An 18,252-nucleotide genomic window follows, 5' to 3' on the forward strand; every position below is an offset into this window, starting at 1 on the left:
GAAGGAAGGAAAGAAGGGGGAAGGAAGGAAGGAAGGAAGGAAGGAAGGAAGGAAGGAAGGAAGGAAGGAAGGAAGGAAGGAATTGAAGGAAGGAAGGAAGGAAGGAAGGGAGGAAGGAAGGAAAGGAGGGAGGGAGGGAGGGAGTAAGGAAGGACAAACATAAACAAGGAGGCTGGATATGATGTGGTGGTATATACGTCTGATGAAAGCATTAGAAAAAAATGTCATTTTAAAACAACAGACATCACATTATATATTCCTTAACTTAGGTTTTTTCATTTTCTTTGGCTTTAGAGGCCTGTTTTCATATTGTATGGCACCATAATTTTTCTTATTAGAAAATTCCTCAACTTCTATTTTCCTGAGTGACCAAGTTTCTTTAGAGCCACAGATTCACTGTATTTATTACGGAACTGACTTCTATCACTAGCTATGTATGTGGAGAAAATCTTCCTGTGTTATGTCTGTAAGATGGATAAAAGCATGCTATAAATCTGAGCAGAAAGGCCTGGGAATGTGGTTGTATTGGTCACAGTATGTTTTGGTAGTGGGGCAAGTAGAAAGGATGGCTGCTTACTTCATGGTGCCTGGGAATCAAAAGGAGAAAGAGACCACTATCACAAATCCCCATTCAGGATGTGTCTCCAATAACCTAACTTTTGTCTACAACCTCCCTTCTCCTCCAAGTTTCTGCCCCTTATGAATTGTACCGTAGGATGGTTCTGAACCTTTTAATGAACAGGAATTTAGGTGTAGACTGCTACACAGGCTCTTAGCTAACAGACTCAGAGGAGGTGTAGGGTTTCTTCTAAGAGATAACATTTCTCAGTCTACTCATTCATATGGTAATCTCTTCTGGAAATTATCTCACAGCCATATCCAGAAATAATGTCCCAATAGCACCATAGGCTCAGGTCAAGCCATTTAACATATGGATTTAACATACGGACTTTTGTGAGATACTCCCTAACAATAGCATTTTGCTAATCCAGGTTCTAATTCACTGGTCATAACTGGAGTTGCTTATCCTGAAGGCTGAGTGAGACACCCGATGAACTATGAAGCCCTCATTCATACTTTTATTGTAGTTTCTGATTATAGTATGCATTTTGTGCTTGTTTCACAATGTGCAAGATTCATTAATAAGGTAAAATATGAATATAACTTCTAGCTAACTAGTATGTGTATATGTGGCCTGATCAAGTTTTATGTGGTGATGGCAGTGTATAAAATAGCTTCTTTGACAGTCAGAAACCTTTATTCTAGCTTTTTAGATTTTTCTCCCTCTCCCCTGGGCTTCTACAAGAGAAAGGCATTATGAGCACAGGGAAAGTAGAGGAAGCAGAGCTGTATCATACAAAAAAGGCTCTAGAGCAGGCTAAAGCCTTACAAATTGTCTTTATATTCTAACACTTTTGGAAGCTTTGCATTACTCTAGAACTGACCTCTTAATACAGTTTATCCTTTAACAGAAACCACTTTCCTTTGGCATTCTCAAATATATCCAGAAAATTTAAACTTTAAACTTTAAAGTTCCTTTTAAACTTTATGAAGAAAGTAATTTATATCAGGTACATTTGTTGATAGCTTAAACTGCATAATTAGACTTTGACATGCAGTTTATGTTTGCCTCCTTCCTGATTTTAGACGGTACAGCACTCACAGAGTTGTTCATAGTTTGATCTACCTTCTACCCTGGCCCATTCAGTTGATGCCTAAATATGCTCCATGGAAGTGTCTATTTAACTGTGAATTTATTTTAGGAAATTCTGTTAATTTTATGAGGTTGGTTGATAAAATTTCAGCCCTTGTGTACTGCTTTAAATCTTGAGTCAGACTGTCTCATATAAGTATATAATTTTAATCAGACCATTCTTGGTAGTGTTACATTAAATGCTTCATAGTAATATATATCTATCCTTATAATAAATAAATTGAATGACTTTTTTTTTTGCTGCTAAGCCTTTAATAATGCATGCACTTAAAGACAAAATTGCAAATGGAAAATGTAATGTAGATGGTTTTTCATTTTTGGTGTGACCTTAGAAAGTTAGAATAGATCAGATAGAGAAGAGAGCATGCCTTCCTACCATTCTGTCTTAACTGACTTTTTTTTTTTTTTTTTTTTTTAAAGGTTCCTTTTGTGGCAGAATAGTCCTGTCTCCACAGGAACCTTTTGGAATTACTTTGAACTCCTCTTGAACAGTGGAAAAGCAGTAGGGGCCCTGTGAACCTTTACTAATGCTGTTGGAGGGTTAACTAACAGTATTTTTATCTGCCAGAGGTGCCTCTGGTACTCCTTTACTGTGCAGTAATAAATTGTTATCGTTCACGTATCCAGTACTATATGCATGTGCCCCTTCTACTGTGAAGAAGTTCTTCTAAACTGTCATAGGGAAACCCTTTCAGATATTGGAATCTTAACCAGACCTTGCCAGGGAAACGCCTCTATGTGATTTGTATCTGTGTTTGCTCAGCCACATTTCTGCCTTTTCCTCACACTTTCTGAAACCTTTCACTTTCCATTCATCATGCAGCAAACTGTGAAGCTGGAAAGTAAGGAGAGGAAAGCAATGAAATCCAAGTAAGATCTTGTTTTGCACCGGGTGTTTATTCTAGATGTGTGTCTTATGCGAAACCCTCCTTTTCCTGTTTATCATTTATTCATTTATTTCCTGATGTTCAGCAGCTGGAAAGACGGGTATTGAGTGGAAAAGATACATACATATTTAGGTGGTTAGATGCCAAATTGCTGGAGGCAAGCATTTGATGTGTAACATTCATTGACAGGCAGGACACAGAGGGAGAACGTGCAGTGTCCTCAGGTGTGTGCTTGTCTTACTAAAACTCATGAGAAATGTCTGTGGTTACTTGCAAGTGTTGGTGAAAATATCAGTTTTAATGAATGTTGGCCTGTTAGTTGTGTTATTCCTTGTTTAAATAAATTACTTTAGCAGATTAATCTGTAACATGCATGGAGAGCTGTATATAGAAACCCAGTGTTTATACTGGATTGTATCGGGTACTAACTGGGCTTTGGACTTTGCAAGGGCATATTGTAGGTTGTAAGGCTAGGAAAGAGTCATAGCATTTTAGTTTCTTTTAGTTATAGAATCTTATCTATATGGATGATGGTTTATATTTAACTTTATAAGAACTACCTGTGTTAAGAAAAATAATCATAGGCACCAATGCATCTGTAAAATATAAATTATATTTTGATAAAGTTGAGTTGATTCTTGACAAAGTTCTGAATGTTAATGGGACAGAAATTCCCATCTGACTATTTTCTATTCTTGTAGTATCTTTTTTAGTGATATAGGCTAGCTTCTTCTTCTTCTTCTTCTTTTTCTTTTTTTTTTTTTTTTTTTTTAAATTTTGGCACCCACATATAGCAAATAACTGTGAAACATTTCAAACCTCCAAGTGACACTAAAACTGTGAAGTATGAAGTGGAAGTGCCAGAGTGTGTGAGACACATTGCACAGTACCGCGCAGCAATCCAGTGTATGCATGCAAGAGAAGCGACAACACTGTCTCAGGATGCATCGTGATGAATGCTACAGAAATTCAATAAAAACAGCCTACATTTGAAAACTCTCCCCCCAACTCCCTAAACTTAGCACTTCCTATGCTTAATAGCCCTGACCTTCTCCCCTCCAAATGTCTGCTGTGAGGAATAAAATTATTAATACATACATTCCTTCTATGTCAGGTTATTAAGTAGCTTGTATAAAGGGTAGTGGTGTTTTTGGATTCTCCACAAATGCTTGTATTTCCTCCACACCCACATGAGTATAATTAGATTTGGTCATTACCAAAAAACAATCTGTCATCCATTACTGATGTTTGATTTCTTCTCAGTTTTTTTTTTTCCAGGCATTATTCCAATTGGTGGATTAAATTGTTTGACCTCCTAATCATTATTTGTATTTTCTTTTATTGAAAATATTTTTTTTTCATAAAATTTATTCTGATTACAGGTTTTCTTCCCATTTCTTCTCCAAGCACCTCCCCACCTCTCCTCCTATCCAGATCCATACCCCTGCTGTCTCTCCTTAGAAACCAAGCTGCCATGTAGGGGATAGGAAGAAGATAAGATAAATCAAAAACAAACAAATCTGAATATGACAAAACAACCAAACAACAAAAAGAGCCAAGGCAAAACCACATGAAACACAGATACATGTTTGCACACACACAGGAATTCCATAAAAACCCAAACCAGAAACTATACTATTACGCAAAGAATCTGTAAGATTTAAAACCAAAACCAAAACCTCAAACCAAGAAACAAACAAACAAAAAAATCCCAGATTTAAAGATGAAGAACCTCCAAGGGTACTGTCAAATTCATTTTGTGGTGGCGCATACTTTTAATCTCAGCACTTGGGAGGCAGAGGCAGGTGGATTTCTGAGTTCGAGGCCAGCCTGGTCGACAGAGTGAGTTCCAGGACAGCCAGGGCTACACAGAGAAACCCTGTCTCGAAAAANNAAAAAAAAAAAAAAAAAAAGGTTAATTTTGTGTTGGCTATCTACTACTGGTCATAGGGTCTACTCTTAAGAGTGGCTTCCTTTCCCCAGTGGGACTCTCTTGTAGAAAACTGTTCACTTTCAGGTCGCTATCAGTTGGGGATAGCTTCTGGGTTAGTGTTGGGGGTTGTGTCTACTTTTAGCTTCAGCTCTAGCATTCTGTCTGCTGCAGACCCATGCAGGCCTTGTGCATGCTTGCCTCAGTCTCTGTGGGTTCAAACACGCCCCAGCTTGCCTTGTTGTATCAAGAAGGCCTTAATTCACTCATTTCCTTCATCTCCTCTGGGCTCTTATACTCTTCTTGCCTCCTGTGCCGGAGGCAGGGATTTGGTGGAGGCACCCTTAAGGGTGAATGTTCCACAGTCTCTGCACTTTATCTGGCTGTGGGCCTCTGTATTTACTCTCATTTGCTGTTGGATGAAGCCGCTCTGGTGATGGCTGAGTAAGGCATGGATCCATGAGTATAGCAGAATGTTGTTTGGAGGTATTTAATGGCTATGCTATTTCAGAGGAATGTAGTATATTTATATTTGGTTCCATTCCAGGTCCATGGCCTGTCTAGTCTCAGGCTCTTGGCCACCGAAGCAAGTATTGGGTATGTATTCCATCTCATGGAATGAGTCTTAAGTTAAATCAGATCTTGGTTGGTTACTCCCACAGGTTTTGTGCCATGACTGTATCAAGTAACTTGGTAAGCAGGCAACTTTTGTAGACTGAAGGGCTTTGTAGCTAAGAAGGTGTTTACCTTTCTCCTTTGATAGCATGTAGAATACCTTTCAGTACCACAAATACACGTTTGTAGAGGTAAAGGCTCTGGGTAGGCATTAGCTCGGCTTTTCTGTGTTCAGTGAGGTGTGTGGCTGTTGTATTCAGCACTACGGCCTTACTGTCAGTTTGTGGAGAGCCACCAATAGACTTGGCAATAGCCTGGGTTGTTTGGGAGTTCCCATAGGACCCCCTTAAGCAAGAACATGACTTTATATAACTCATTACTGGAAACTTCATCTGGTGATAAAAGCTGTCCATTCAGGGCTCTATCTTCCCTGTTATTTAAGATACCATTTAGATCACCTTTATAAATGTATATGTTTTAGGAAGCTTCTACTGTATGACATTTTTGTCTTGGAGTTTTATTGTTGTGAAAAGACACCATGACCACAGCAATTCTTATAAAGGAAAACATTTAGTTGGGGCTGGCTTACAGTTCAGAGGTTTAATCTGTTATTGTCATGGTTGCAAGCATGGCAACATGCAGATAAACATGATGCTGGAGGAGTAGTTGAATGTTCTACATCTTGATCTGTAATCAGCAGAAAAAGAAGTTGCTTGAACTAAGCCCTCAAAGCTCATCCCCTAGTGGCACATTTCCTCCAACAAAGCCACACCTACTACTACAAGGTTATGTCCCCTAATAGTGCCATTCAAACACATGAGTCTGAGGACCTGTTTGATCTCTAATTTCAGGCCACCTACCTTGTCTATTGTCTATCTATAACTATTTTCTTTTGCCGTTCTAGGGAGATACATCTTTCCTCCCTGGATGCTTCACTTTTTTCTTTTTTATGTTTTTTCTTTTATTACAATAGACTTTTTTCTCACATAATATATCCTGATATGGTTGCTTTCTTTCTACTCCCAGGTCCCCTCTATCTCCTGTCTCCTCCAGATCCATTCCCATTCTATCTCACAATAGAAAACAAAACAAAACAAAACAAGCAAACAAACAAAAACTTCTAAGGGGTAATAATAAAACAAAACAGAATAAGATAAAACAAAAACTAGCACATTGAAATTGGACAAAACAAAGAGAAGGAAAAGAGTCCAAAAGAAGGTACAACAACCGGTGAACGACAAGTTACATACTCAGGGTTCCATAAACACACTAAACTGGTCCAGGCCTGAGCATACTACCTCAGTTTCTGTGAGTTCATATGTGCTTTGATCATGTTAATTTACAGGCCTTATTATCTTGGTGTCCTCCATCCCCTCTGGCTCTTACACTCTTTTTTGTTCCCCTCTCACAGGGTTTCCCTGATCCCTGAGAGGAAGAATTTGATGAATGATATCCCACCTAGGGCTGTGTGTTCCAAGGTTTCTCACTCCATAATCTATGGCTGTGGCTCTCTGCACTTGTTCCCAGTTCCCATATGCTACAGGAGGAGGCTTCTATGGTGATTGCTGAACAAGGCATAGATTTTTGAGTATAACAGAAATTGTTAGGAGTCATTTTATGTTATGGTTACATGTTTTGTTATGATGTTTTTTTTTTCTTTCTTTTTTCTTTTCTTTTTTTAGAACAGTAGTATTTGGGTTTACTCTAGGTCCCCGGGCTATCTAATATCTGTTTCTTGGTCACATAAGCAGTGTTGGATATTGGTTTTATCTCATGGAGTGAGCCTTAAGTCATATCAAATATTGACTGGTTACTCCCACACATTTTATAGCTTTGTATCAATATTGCAGTAGAAAACCATCGTAGATCAAAGCTTTTGTAGGTGGGCTAATGTTTCTCTTTTGGTAGTTTGCAGAGCACCTTCCTGTACTAGGTAGCTATCACATAGTGGTGAAGGCTATATGTAGGGACCAGCTAGTATGTATTTTCTTCAGCAATAAGGCCTCGTTGTAAGTTTGTGGCAACAGCCTGCATTGTTTAGGGGTTCTGATGTGATCCCTTGCCTTTTTAAATGTCATGACAGGCTTATATTTGAGTGTTTATCTATTTTTTTTTTTCTTCTGAGGTTTCAACTGAATGTCTCATTTGGGGAGATATGTCAAGAGAGATTTGGGGTTGTGAAAAAAGATCTTATTTTCCCAAGTTCAAACACTATGGGAAGGAAATATGAATTCTTGTAGAATCACCATAGTGATCTCCTTAGCAAATACATAGGAGTGCTGTGAGGTAAAACAGGGTCTGACAAATTGATTTTCCGAATCAGCAGAAAGCAAAAGCAACAAAGCCACATAGTCCTCTGATTACTGAGTACGCAGTTTATAAACCATCTAGCATACCACTGTCTAATATGTAATGCTCAACTATATCAGCTATATCAGGTGAGCATTACATATTAAAATATTTAAATATGTATTTAAGAATAGAATACTGCTACTCAGAAAGGCTAAGTGGCTTCCAAGGTTGGTGGTCAGATTCCATCTCTCGACTTCAGTGCCAAGGCTCCTTATCTAAGTCCATGACATTTATGGTTTGGTATATATGATGAGTTTCCAAACACTTTATATCTGAGAGAAATATGCTGCAAAGAAATTGTACTGCAGGGGCTAGTGGGTTCATAACAGTGAGTTAAGAGACTTGTGTTGTAGTGTTGCACTGAAATGCAGCAACTGCTCTATTGCTATGAGAGCACACTATGACCAAGGTACTCTTATAAAATAAAGCATTTCTCTGGAAGTTTTGTTACAGTTTCAAAGGCTCAGTGCATTATCATCTTGTGGGGAACATGACAGCAGGCAGTCCTGGAGCTGGACAAGTACTGAGAGTTATGTCTTGATCCACAGGCAGAAAGAGGGACTGGGCCTACCATGGGCTTTTGAAACTTCAAAGCTCATCCCAGTCACAAACAACCCCCAACTGGGCCATACCTTCAAGTTCTTCCAATCTTTTTAAATGTTTCCACTCCCTGGTGACTAAGCATTGGAATACATGAACCTGTGAGGACCATTCTTATTCAAATTACCACATTTACAGAAGATGTATTCCTTTAGTGTGGAGGAAGCAGGAAGACTGGCATGCATGGTGTCCTGACAGAGCTTAACTTGAGTTATAAAATGAATGTGAGTTCAGGAGTGGCCAGAGAAGACAGAAAAAATTTTTAAAAAATGATGAAACTTGAAGCATGGTCAGAAATAACAGGTTAAGTACAGGATGAAGGAATTCACCTCCATGTATGTCATCTGTATAAAAAGGTATGATTTGCTTATAAGAAGCTATATGTATTTTTGTTTGTATGTGGGCATGTATTTGTTATATCTATTCCTAAAAGAAACATAATCCTTTGGGGATTAGAGGCTGACTTTTCAATAATTTAGAGCATCTCGTATCAGTTTCCTTATTCTTCAGCCCTCCTTGGGGTGATGAATCAGGATAGGTGTAACACACACATACAGTGGAGTCAATACCATAGGGGAATGCTGAAACCTTGAATCCTGGAACCTAAGGTGTTTGGTACATTTGCTTCTCTTCAACTGAATGTACTGGGGTAAGGGGTGAGCTAGTATTTTATATACATATGAAAATCCAGTTTAAGAAAGAAGCTATAGTAAAGGGTCTGTGTGTATCATTTGTGGAAGGTAGATGATGTCTTCTGGGGAGATACCTCCAAATCTCCCTTGAGTCTCTGTTTTTGACTTGCATGGTTATCAACTGTTCAGTGACCTTTAATCCACATTCAAGGATTCCTTTCTCTGGAAACAATGATAATGATATATGAAAGTGTGATTCTCAAAGGCAACACTCACCGAGATTCCTATCATGATTTAATTAAAGACAGGCATCAGAGGTTGTTTACTAGGAGGGAACACTGTGACTCTTTAATTGTGTGACCTCAGAGCATCTGAACCAAGCTCAGATTTGAGTAACTGAACTGTAGCCCTGTTTTTTGTTGTTGTAGAGGATGGTTCTGGGAAGATCAACTTGTGCTTACTTCCTCTGTAAAGGTGTGTTAAGCTTTTGACTGTGACACACCCTTAGTAAAGATTCAGCTTTCTCACTAGGGAATACTTGTGATCTCAATTACAAAGCTCAGGGATACATGTCATTCTTTGTCTTGTGTTCATGAAACAATGAAAATAGCTTCCTAGTGCTTCCACTGGAATCATCAAGTTATATGTAAGTGATTTTACTGACTAGAATTAAAGTTCTAAACTCAAGGTTAGTTACTGTTTTCCTAGTACCTGCCCAACTGCCTGTCATAAGTTAGTTGTCATTCAACAACTATTTTGAATACTAACTGAATAACTGGAGATGTATAAAAGCAACCTCTGTCCTCAGGAAACCACCAAAGAATTCACTGTCTAGTGGAGAATTGGCATTCTGTATAACACACATGTGCTAGAAATTCCAATAGTGAAAATCATATGACATCCACCCAGCCCACACACTGGAATGTGAAATGTCAGTAAATCACAATCTGTCATTCTTGACTAATGAATCTGTCTATAAAATTTGTAACATTTTTAAGTTCTACATTTTATTATAATTACTTCATATGACATGAAATACAATTTAAGTAGCAGGTCTTGAGAAGAGAGAAACATGAAAGACTTTTATAATCTTTTTACATGAAAAAGATCTGATTTAACTAACAGAAGATTTTTATAAAGCAATCTCTGAAGAAAAGAGACCTCAAAGTTCTTGTAGCCCTCTTGTCTTTACCACAAAATGTCTCCTCTATGTCTCCCTGAATGGGTGATACATGCGACGGAGAACACAACTCCTTCCTGGTATCTTACTCCTAAACCATTCAAACTGATTTTAGAAAGCTAAGTCTGAGCGACATTGACTCAGTTTAATTCTTGAAACTGTTTTTTACATTAAAACTGAGAACTCCTGCGGTGGGGACAAGGGGTGGGGTGGAGAAGAATAAATATTCTTTACAAATGTCAGGGGAGACATGAGTATTTTTCCCTTTGAAGGAGGTTGAAGTAAGTATGTATGCATGTGGTATCTGGAGTATTGGGGAAAATGAAAGCAGTTACTCTATGTCATTGGCAGACATAACATTAAGACAAAATAACTGAATAAGAAGTTTTAAATATTTTATTTATTGATTCTTATAGTAAATGTTTAACAAATGTGCTGTTTTATAATTAGGTGTGCAGACAATTCAATATAAAAAATTCCCAGTCAGCACTATTCAAAAGCTTTCACTATTATAAAAGTAAGGAGGGTCAGGTGAATACTGAAGGTTAGGCCATGGCTCAGATCCTGTGGGTGCAGTGTGGAAATGTGAATGACTAGCAACATGAGAAAATGTCTCAGGCATTTCTTTATTCAGCACATTGTTTTTACAGAGCACCTGAAAAGTATAAGTGGAGAAAACAGAGCAAATGCAGAGTGTCACCTTAGGGCAGGGTCAGCATATGAAGTCTGGTAAAGTCCTGCATGTCTCTGGTGGCCTTTAGCACCCAATTTCCTTGGCTCCTAAATGAGCAGCATTCAGAGAAAATACCTGTGGCCCATGTAAGCTGGTTGGTTAAGTGAACTGCTCCTTGAGCTGATCCTTCACATTTGCAGGATGATATTAGCAAAAGATCAAGTCATAAACAAGACAAAAAAGAAAGAAAAGAAAACAAAACAGAATCACCAATACAACAATAACAACAACAACAACAACAACAACACATACACCCACTTGTAGAGGGTGAAAAGCTATTGTTTTTGCCTTAACTCCTAGAAAAAAAGAAAATTATAGAATTCACAACCACCCCAGGATTGAATCAGAATTCATATTATCAGTGTCTTAAAATTCTATAATGTGAGAAATTAAAGTTATAGTTGAAAATGTCATCAACTGCCTGTAAGAAGCAAACACAGATACATTTACAGGGCTATATCTTAATTACATCTTATATCCAGCACATGTATTTAAATTTCTATGAAATATGTATAAATAATTTTCATTCTTAAGAAATATTAGTTGGAAATAATCATTATTTGTATAGAATATGAATTTGCAATGTAAGAAATTAAATCTCATAAGGAAGTAAGTCACCAGGGGAGAAACTGAGTTATCTTCCCCTCACAAAGACCATAGATACATAAATTGTCAGGTAAAGGATAAAAACAACTGAGGTCAATATATATGCACACACACACACACACACACACACGCACATACACACACACATACACACACACATACACACACATACACACACATGCACACACATACACACACATGCACACACACACATACACACACATACACACACATACACACAAACACATACACACACATACACGCACATACACATACACATATACACACATACACACACACACACACACACACACACACACACACACACACACACACACACACACACACACACACACACACACACACACACACATGAGTGAGCTACAGACTATAGATCTAGCTGAGAAGGTTTGACGAGGAACTGAAGAAACCATAGTAGGAGTTTCGGTATGATACTGAAAGTAAAAATAGTAAACTAGAAAACACAGTGCAAGAAAAGCACAGAGGTAAAGAAGAAAGATGAAAGGTGGGACCCTGGAGAATGTATTAAGTTTTAGTAGAAATAAATTTCTGACTTTTCCAGCAAAGAAACTAAGTAGAGTGGGGGAAAGTATATTAGAAGAGGTGCTAAGCACTGCTTCATGCACCCCTGATTCCATGTCGGATGTAGGGAAGGAAAGGAACAGTGAGCAAGATACAGTGAGAGACCACGGTGATGGACAGCATGGTATGGGGACTGCTTGGGCTCTGCTTGGCCTGATCTGCAAGTTTTGGCATTGTGAACATAGAGAAGAATCATGATACAAATACAAAAAGGAATTAATATGTCCATAGTAATATTCAAAATGAGAGCAAATGATGACATTTTTCTTACAGAGGAAGCCAGCTTATAAACGATTATATAATAGAATTACAGCACAATTTTATTAGTGAGTGTTTTGGCACAAGTTATTAGTGGATACTTAATTGTCTTTCAAAAAGACATTTTGGATTAATTCATTTATATGTTAGAGTATCAGCCAGAGATTGATAGCAAACAAAAATGCTTCTGTTTAGAAGGAAGACCTGTCAGTTACTCCTTAATCAAAGGGTCAAATTTAGCAACAGCCTTTGAAATGATTTAGTGGGATGATGCAATGCTTTTGTCAAAATTTAATTTAATTTTAGGGAAATCACAGGAAAATAACTAGAATGCAGATTGATTTTAGGGGTGTTCTCTCAAGGACAGGGCGAATTCTCAGTGAGTAAAGTGGAAGACCCGAGTTAGGGCTCACAGCATCCACTGAAAGGCTGAGCCCTTTAGTGACCCTCTAAACTTTCAGAGGCAAGCGGATTCGGGATGCTCACTGGCCAGTCAGTCTAGCTGCAATGACTAACTTCATGTTTAGTGAGAGATTTCATCTCAGGTAGGTAGGTAGGTAGATAGGTAAATAGAGTGGAGTATCTATAAATGTGATTATTATCTGTGGCCCTCACATGTGCTCACATGGCCAAATGCACCTATACTTATCTGTATACCCTTCTATACACAGGAAAAGTTCATATTCTTCCAAAACAATTTAACTAGTTGACATGAACATTCTAGGTCAGTGCTGCACAGCTGAATGGCTGTGTAAACTGCAAATGTAATTTAAAGTTTCAACAGCCATGTTAAAAAAGTCTGTAAAATTAATGTCAATGTTATAATTTAATATCACAAGAGAACATTATTTAAGCATGTAGTTAACTTAAAACTAGCAATTATAATGTCTTTATCGTGAATCTTAGAAACCCAGAATATATTCAGTGCTCATAGTATATCTTAATATAAGCAGCATAAGAGGCATGTTGTAGTTATGTGCTCTTGCGTATCATTATGGACAGGGTAGTTCCAGATTAGAGGTGCTCTAAGAGGCATATATGATGCTCGATTAAGTGTGGATAAGGGGAAGACATGGGAAAATACATTTTTGGATTTGAATATAGGTAGTTCATTAGATAACTCTGCATAAAATGCCCACTTAAGGAATATTTGTTATTGTATGTGACTGTGCATGCCTTTAATACCAGCTCTTAGAAGGTGGAGGCAGGCATATCTATGTGAGCTCAAAGACCAGCATAATGAGTTCCAACTCAACCTATATGTCGTATATGCACAATGAAGTAGCTATCCGTAAAACATCAAATCGTAAGCTACTTTTTATTGATTCTTAAAATGAATTCCATATGCATTTATATTAATAAGTTCACACAGATGTCAACATGGTTATTTTGTTTGCTTGAAAACTAAACAAGGACATTTTATTAGATAACTATAAAACAGTGTTCTTAATGATTTTAATTATATATTTTAGGAAGATATAGAATATTGAGAATAATTGACTGCACATTGATTTATAAAGTAGAAACCAACACATTTCAGCGGTCTAGAATTATATAAAATCTGTTCTTTAATCTGTTCTCTAGCTGTGAAATTATATTAGGAAACAACACAATGATAATATAGAATTCCAGAATTTAGAAGTGAAATATTTATAAAAGGTATAGAAGATAAACTGGAGGGTATATGGTTGAAGGTGGGAATCCAACTGAGGAAGCTTGTAAGGTTCCAGATTGTGCATGGCAAGGGCCTGCAGGAGGCAATATCAAGTGGCTGGCGTGGGCGGTATTTAATGAGTAATTGTATAAGGAAGGGATTAAAAAGGGATTGATTTGTGATGCATTCCCAGATGGAAAGTACTATTGTTAATTCTGAGAGAGCCATGCTGATTGGAATGGAGATAGCTGGTACTCAGAATTGGAACTCAAGTACTACAAATGCAAGATGCATAAACCTGTGTGTCAAACACACGTAGGCAATAAATATAACCATAGTAGTTGGTTCAAATTACTTCAAATTACTGAAGTAGAGAGTAAGGAAGTTGTCAAGGAGAGAAAGAGAATGTGGAGGAACATCACCAATAGCTTCTGAAGGTACTCTGAGGGAGACAGGTGAGAAGACTTTAGAATGAAGGACGCTGACTGGGTAGGGGCCTGATGTCACGTGACCTGGGAGGGGAGCAGGGCAAATCCCATTGACTCTTCTCGTGTCCTATGTATGTTCTACCTGATTTTATTGTAAATTCCCCAATGGTCTTCAGGACTCCTCCACTTTCATTTCTAGTGCCTCCATCTCCTTTCTTCTAATTATTTCAATTAACTGATTTATAACTCAGGTTATAAAACTGAAATCCTAAAGTTTTATAACATCAGTTCAAAAGCAAGGTTTTACATAAAGAGACGGTTACAAACTCAAGTGTATTATGGCTGTCGGAAGCAGCCAGGAAGCACATTGCCCATCTGAGGGGAAGCTAATCAGGTACTCTGGCAGTTTGTCATGCTTAATTGTCATTTGGACACTCTTTTAATTCTTCACTGAGTGGTAGGGGTAAAATGTCATGTATTCTGAAGTTTGGAAGGAATCTTACATGATTTGGTTAAAAGACACTTCAGAGAACTTCCACTGTCCAACTTCTGTGGGTTATGAACAGTTCTGAAGTCTGCTGCCCCCTTGCTGTATAAACACAGCACTATGCAAAAAGCCACCATGCTGAGGCTCACATGAGGTAAATCATAGGCCACTTCTAGCAACTCAGTACTCAGATCATTGTCAGAAAAATATTAACATTTCTGTCTTAGTTAGGGTTTTATTGCTGTGAACAGACACCATGACCAAGGCAAGTCTTATAAAAAACAACATTTAATTGGGGCTGGCTTACAGGTTCAGAGGTTCAGTCCATCAGGAGCATGGCAGCATCCTGGCAGGCATGGCACAGGCAGAGCTGAGAGTTCTATGTCTTCATCCAAAGGCTGCTAAGTGGAAGACTGGCTTCCAGGCAATTAGGGTGAGGATCTTATGCCCACACCCACAGTGACACACCAGGTCACACCTATTCCAACAAGGTCACACCTCCAAATGGCACCACTCCCTGGTCCAAGAATATACAAACCACCACAATTTTATTTTCAGTTTCCTCTCTAACTTAATGTTCTGTGTCATACTAAACTATGTAATTCATTCTGGTGCATTCCATTCTATGTTGGCATTAAGACCCCAAAGCCGGATATATATAGGTTTTATGATGTATGGATCATATGCCTCTGTATCTTTTAATATATCTAAGCTGAGAAATGAAAAGTGCTTGGTAAAAAAATGAACATATTACTTTTGCCTTAACCCTATTAAATGAGGATATTTTTGTTTCTGTTAATTAATGACTTGGTAATTTATTTTAAAACATCAGAGCCTCCTATATAAACTAAGTTTTATGATAATAAAGACAATAATGGTGATATGCACAGAAGTCCTTTTTATGCATGGGCATGTACTATGTTGATGCAGGCATTTTTCTGAGATCTCGTTTTTTGATATATGCTGTTCCTTTACAGTTTACTTTCTAGCTCTAAATTTTAGTAATTACAAAAGGTCAGAGTAACATAGGGTAAGGAAAAAACATTCAAATGTGTTTTTTTTTTTTTGAGTAACTTTGTGCTAGTAAGTTTTGAATAATATAGCATCTCCTATTTTAAAAAAGTCTGTAATTTGCAATTCAATCTGAAAGTACATTTTTGAAAACTATAGTAGTTTACAATCAAAGCTTTTTTGTTAATTCTAGAAAAAGTTAAACTGGGTAAAATAATGAATGATATTGAATCCGTGAGTAAGCAAATGGAGATGGAGAAGGAGATGCATCTCAGGAAGTCCAGGTACTGTGGGATTATCTAACCTAGAGAATGCAGAGAAAGAGTGGGGGAGGGGAGGGAGGTTAGGAGGGAGGGAGGGAAGGAGAGAGATAGACAAAAAACAGAGACAGAGGTGAGATAGAGACAGAGAGGAGGGAGGGAGAGAAAGAGAGAAGGGGGAGGGAGAGGGATGGAGGGAAGAAGGGAGGGAGGGTCAGAGGCAGTGAGGGAGGGAGAGATAGAAACAGAAACAGAGAGGAGAGAGAGAGAGAGAGAGAGAGAGAGAGAGAGAGAGAGAGAGAGAGAGAGAGAGAGAGAGAGAGAGAGAGAGAGAGAGAGAGAGAGAGAGAGGAGAGAGAGGAGAGAGAGGAGAGAGGAGAGAGAGAGAAACAGACACACACACACAGAAAGAAACTGATTTTTTTCCTCTTTGATAATATTCTCTGACCAACGGCAATGGTTTCTCAAGCCTATTAATACCCAATACATGAGGCTAATTTATTTTTCTGCTCCAGTCCCAAAGCATGTCAATTATCAAAATTTTAGTTTTCAGTTCAATTAACTTTTGAACTGGAGGATGTCTGAGTAGCTCAGCAAACCATCTGGGCTTACAGTGCAGAAGCTCAAATCCAATTTGTGTCTTTCGTGAAAAAAAAAAAATGCCATATTTTATGATAATATTACATAAGTTTGGAATTTTAATAACTCCTTTTTAGCAATTATGGAGCAGAATAACTTATGATTTTTCCCTTTAAAATCTAATAATTAAAGGTTAGTTTTCCCGTAACAGACGGTGAAGGTGATGCCACAGAATGTGGTTGAGATGCAAGGATTTGCAACCTTGCTTCTGCTCTCCAATGTGCCTGGAGATGGGTCAGCTACTCTTCTGGATTATTCTACAGAGTCATACCATTTCCAGATACTTTTACAAGGGTGTGTGTGTGTGTGTGTGTGTGTGTGTGTGTGTGTGTGTGTGCTACCATAAGGCCTCAGATAAAACCTCTGACTGCACTAAGCACATATATTTGAGAAGTTTTACAATTTAGATGTTCTCTGTTAAAACACTCTTTTTTAAAAAAATATATTATTAGATATTTTCTTCATTTACGTTTCAAATGCTATCTGCTTTCCTAGTTTCCTCTCTGAAAATCCCCTATCTCCTCCCTCTTCCCCCTGCTCCCCAACCGACCCACTCCTGCTTCCTGGCCCTGGCATTCCCCTAAAAGCTCTCTTGATGGCTTATTTCACAGCAATTTATTAACACAACATGTTAAGAAAATTTCAGTAATTGGCTCAATGTATAAATAATACAAATTGGAGGAAATCCTATTTTGCTTTTAAAGAATATCTTGCCTTCCAAAAGCCATGTCACAAATTGTGCTTAACACCAGAAGACCCTTGACCAGTGTAACCATTTTCTTTGATTAAATCTGTTACAAGTCTCAGATTTGAACAAATGGGAAACATACACAGCTTCAGGGCAAGAAGTTTGGTTTTATTTAAGATTAGGGAAAGTGTAAATTATAAGGAAAAGAAGTTATTATATTGAAATATTAATTAAAAAATTTCCCCTTTCTATCTTCACTCCATTTAACTTAAGATTCAGGCTAGTTAACTAAAATCATGGCTGTTGGAAGACTACTTAATAAAACAGTTATACAGTTTAGTCTATCCAGCAAGCTTTAATAACTAGAAAAGTTAACTCAATTCATTTAAAAATCATTCTTCGTATATTTTATGAAGCCTGTGATCTGAGGAACATTAACAGTGACTTAGGGACAAATGAGAACTTGTCAGTGATAAACCTGGGCAAGAATAATGTTTTTCATTATGGTGTCTTTCTCAGTAGGGTTAACTGTTTCTCAGGGAATTGTTTCTTCTGCAACTGGTAGAAGATAAAGGTCTCCTAATACCCCCTAATTCCCATTTTTAAATGAAAACATGTCATGTTTAATGACGAAGATCAACACTCTTTGAAATTAAGAGCAGGTACATGTTCTCCAATTACAGCCTGGGGCACACAAAGTCAGAATTTATGCTGGTAGGTTGTTCCTACCCCAGCAGTTAGCTTCATTTTGTTAATGCTGCTGTGTGATGGAAATGCAGACAGACAGACAGACAGGCAGACAGACTAGTAAGTGCTTTAGGATATGCTGATTCAGGTTTTTTGTAAACCTGTATTTCAGCAGATTTAAAAAAAAAAAAAGAAGAAGAAGAAGAAGAAGACATCAGACCGGGCAGTGATGATGCATGCCTTCAATCCCAGCACTTGGGAGGCAGAGGCAGGCAGATTTCTGAGTTC

At 37.9% G+C, this 18,252-nt stretch overlaps 1 protein-coding gene across 1 annotated transcript in view; it reads left to right on the forward strand.

The window, feature by feature from the left end:
- Positions 1-18,252, forward strand: part of Iqcm (IQ motif containing M) — a 352,279-nt gene that overhangs the window by 35,627 nt on the left and 298,400 nt on the right. Inside the window, exon 4 of the mRNA XM_021220812.1 lies at positions 15,884-15,974. Coding sequence (XP_021076471.1) covers positions 15,884-15,974 — 91 coding nt within the window. The remainder of the gene's footprint in view (positions 1-15,883; positions 15,975-18,252) is intronic.

The sequence above is a fragment of the Mus pahari genome, chromosome 20 (assembly GCF_900095145.1).
Source record: "Mus pahari chromosome 20, PAHARI_EIJ_v1.1, whole genome shotgun sequence".
NCBI lineage: Eukaryota > Metazoa > Chordata > Mammalia > Rodentia > Muridae > Mus > Mus pahari.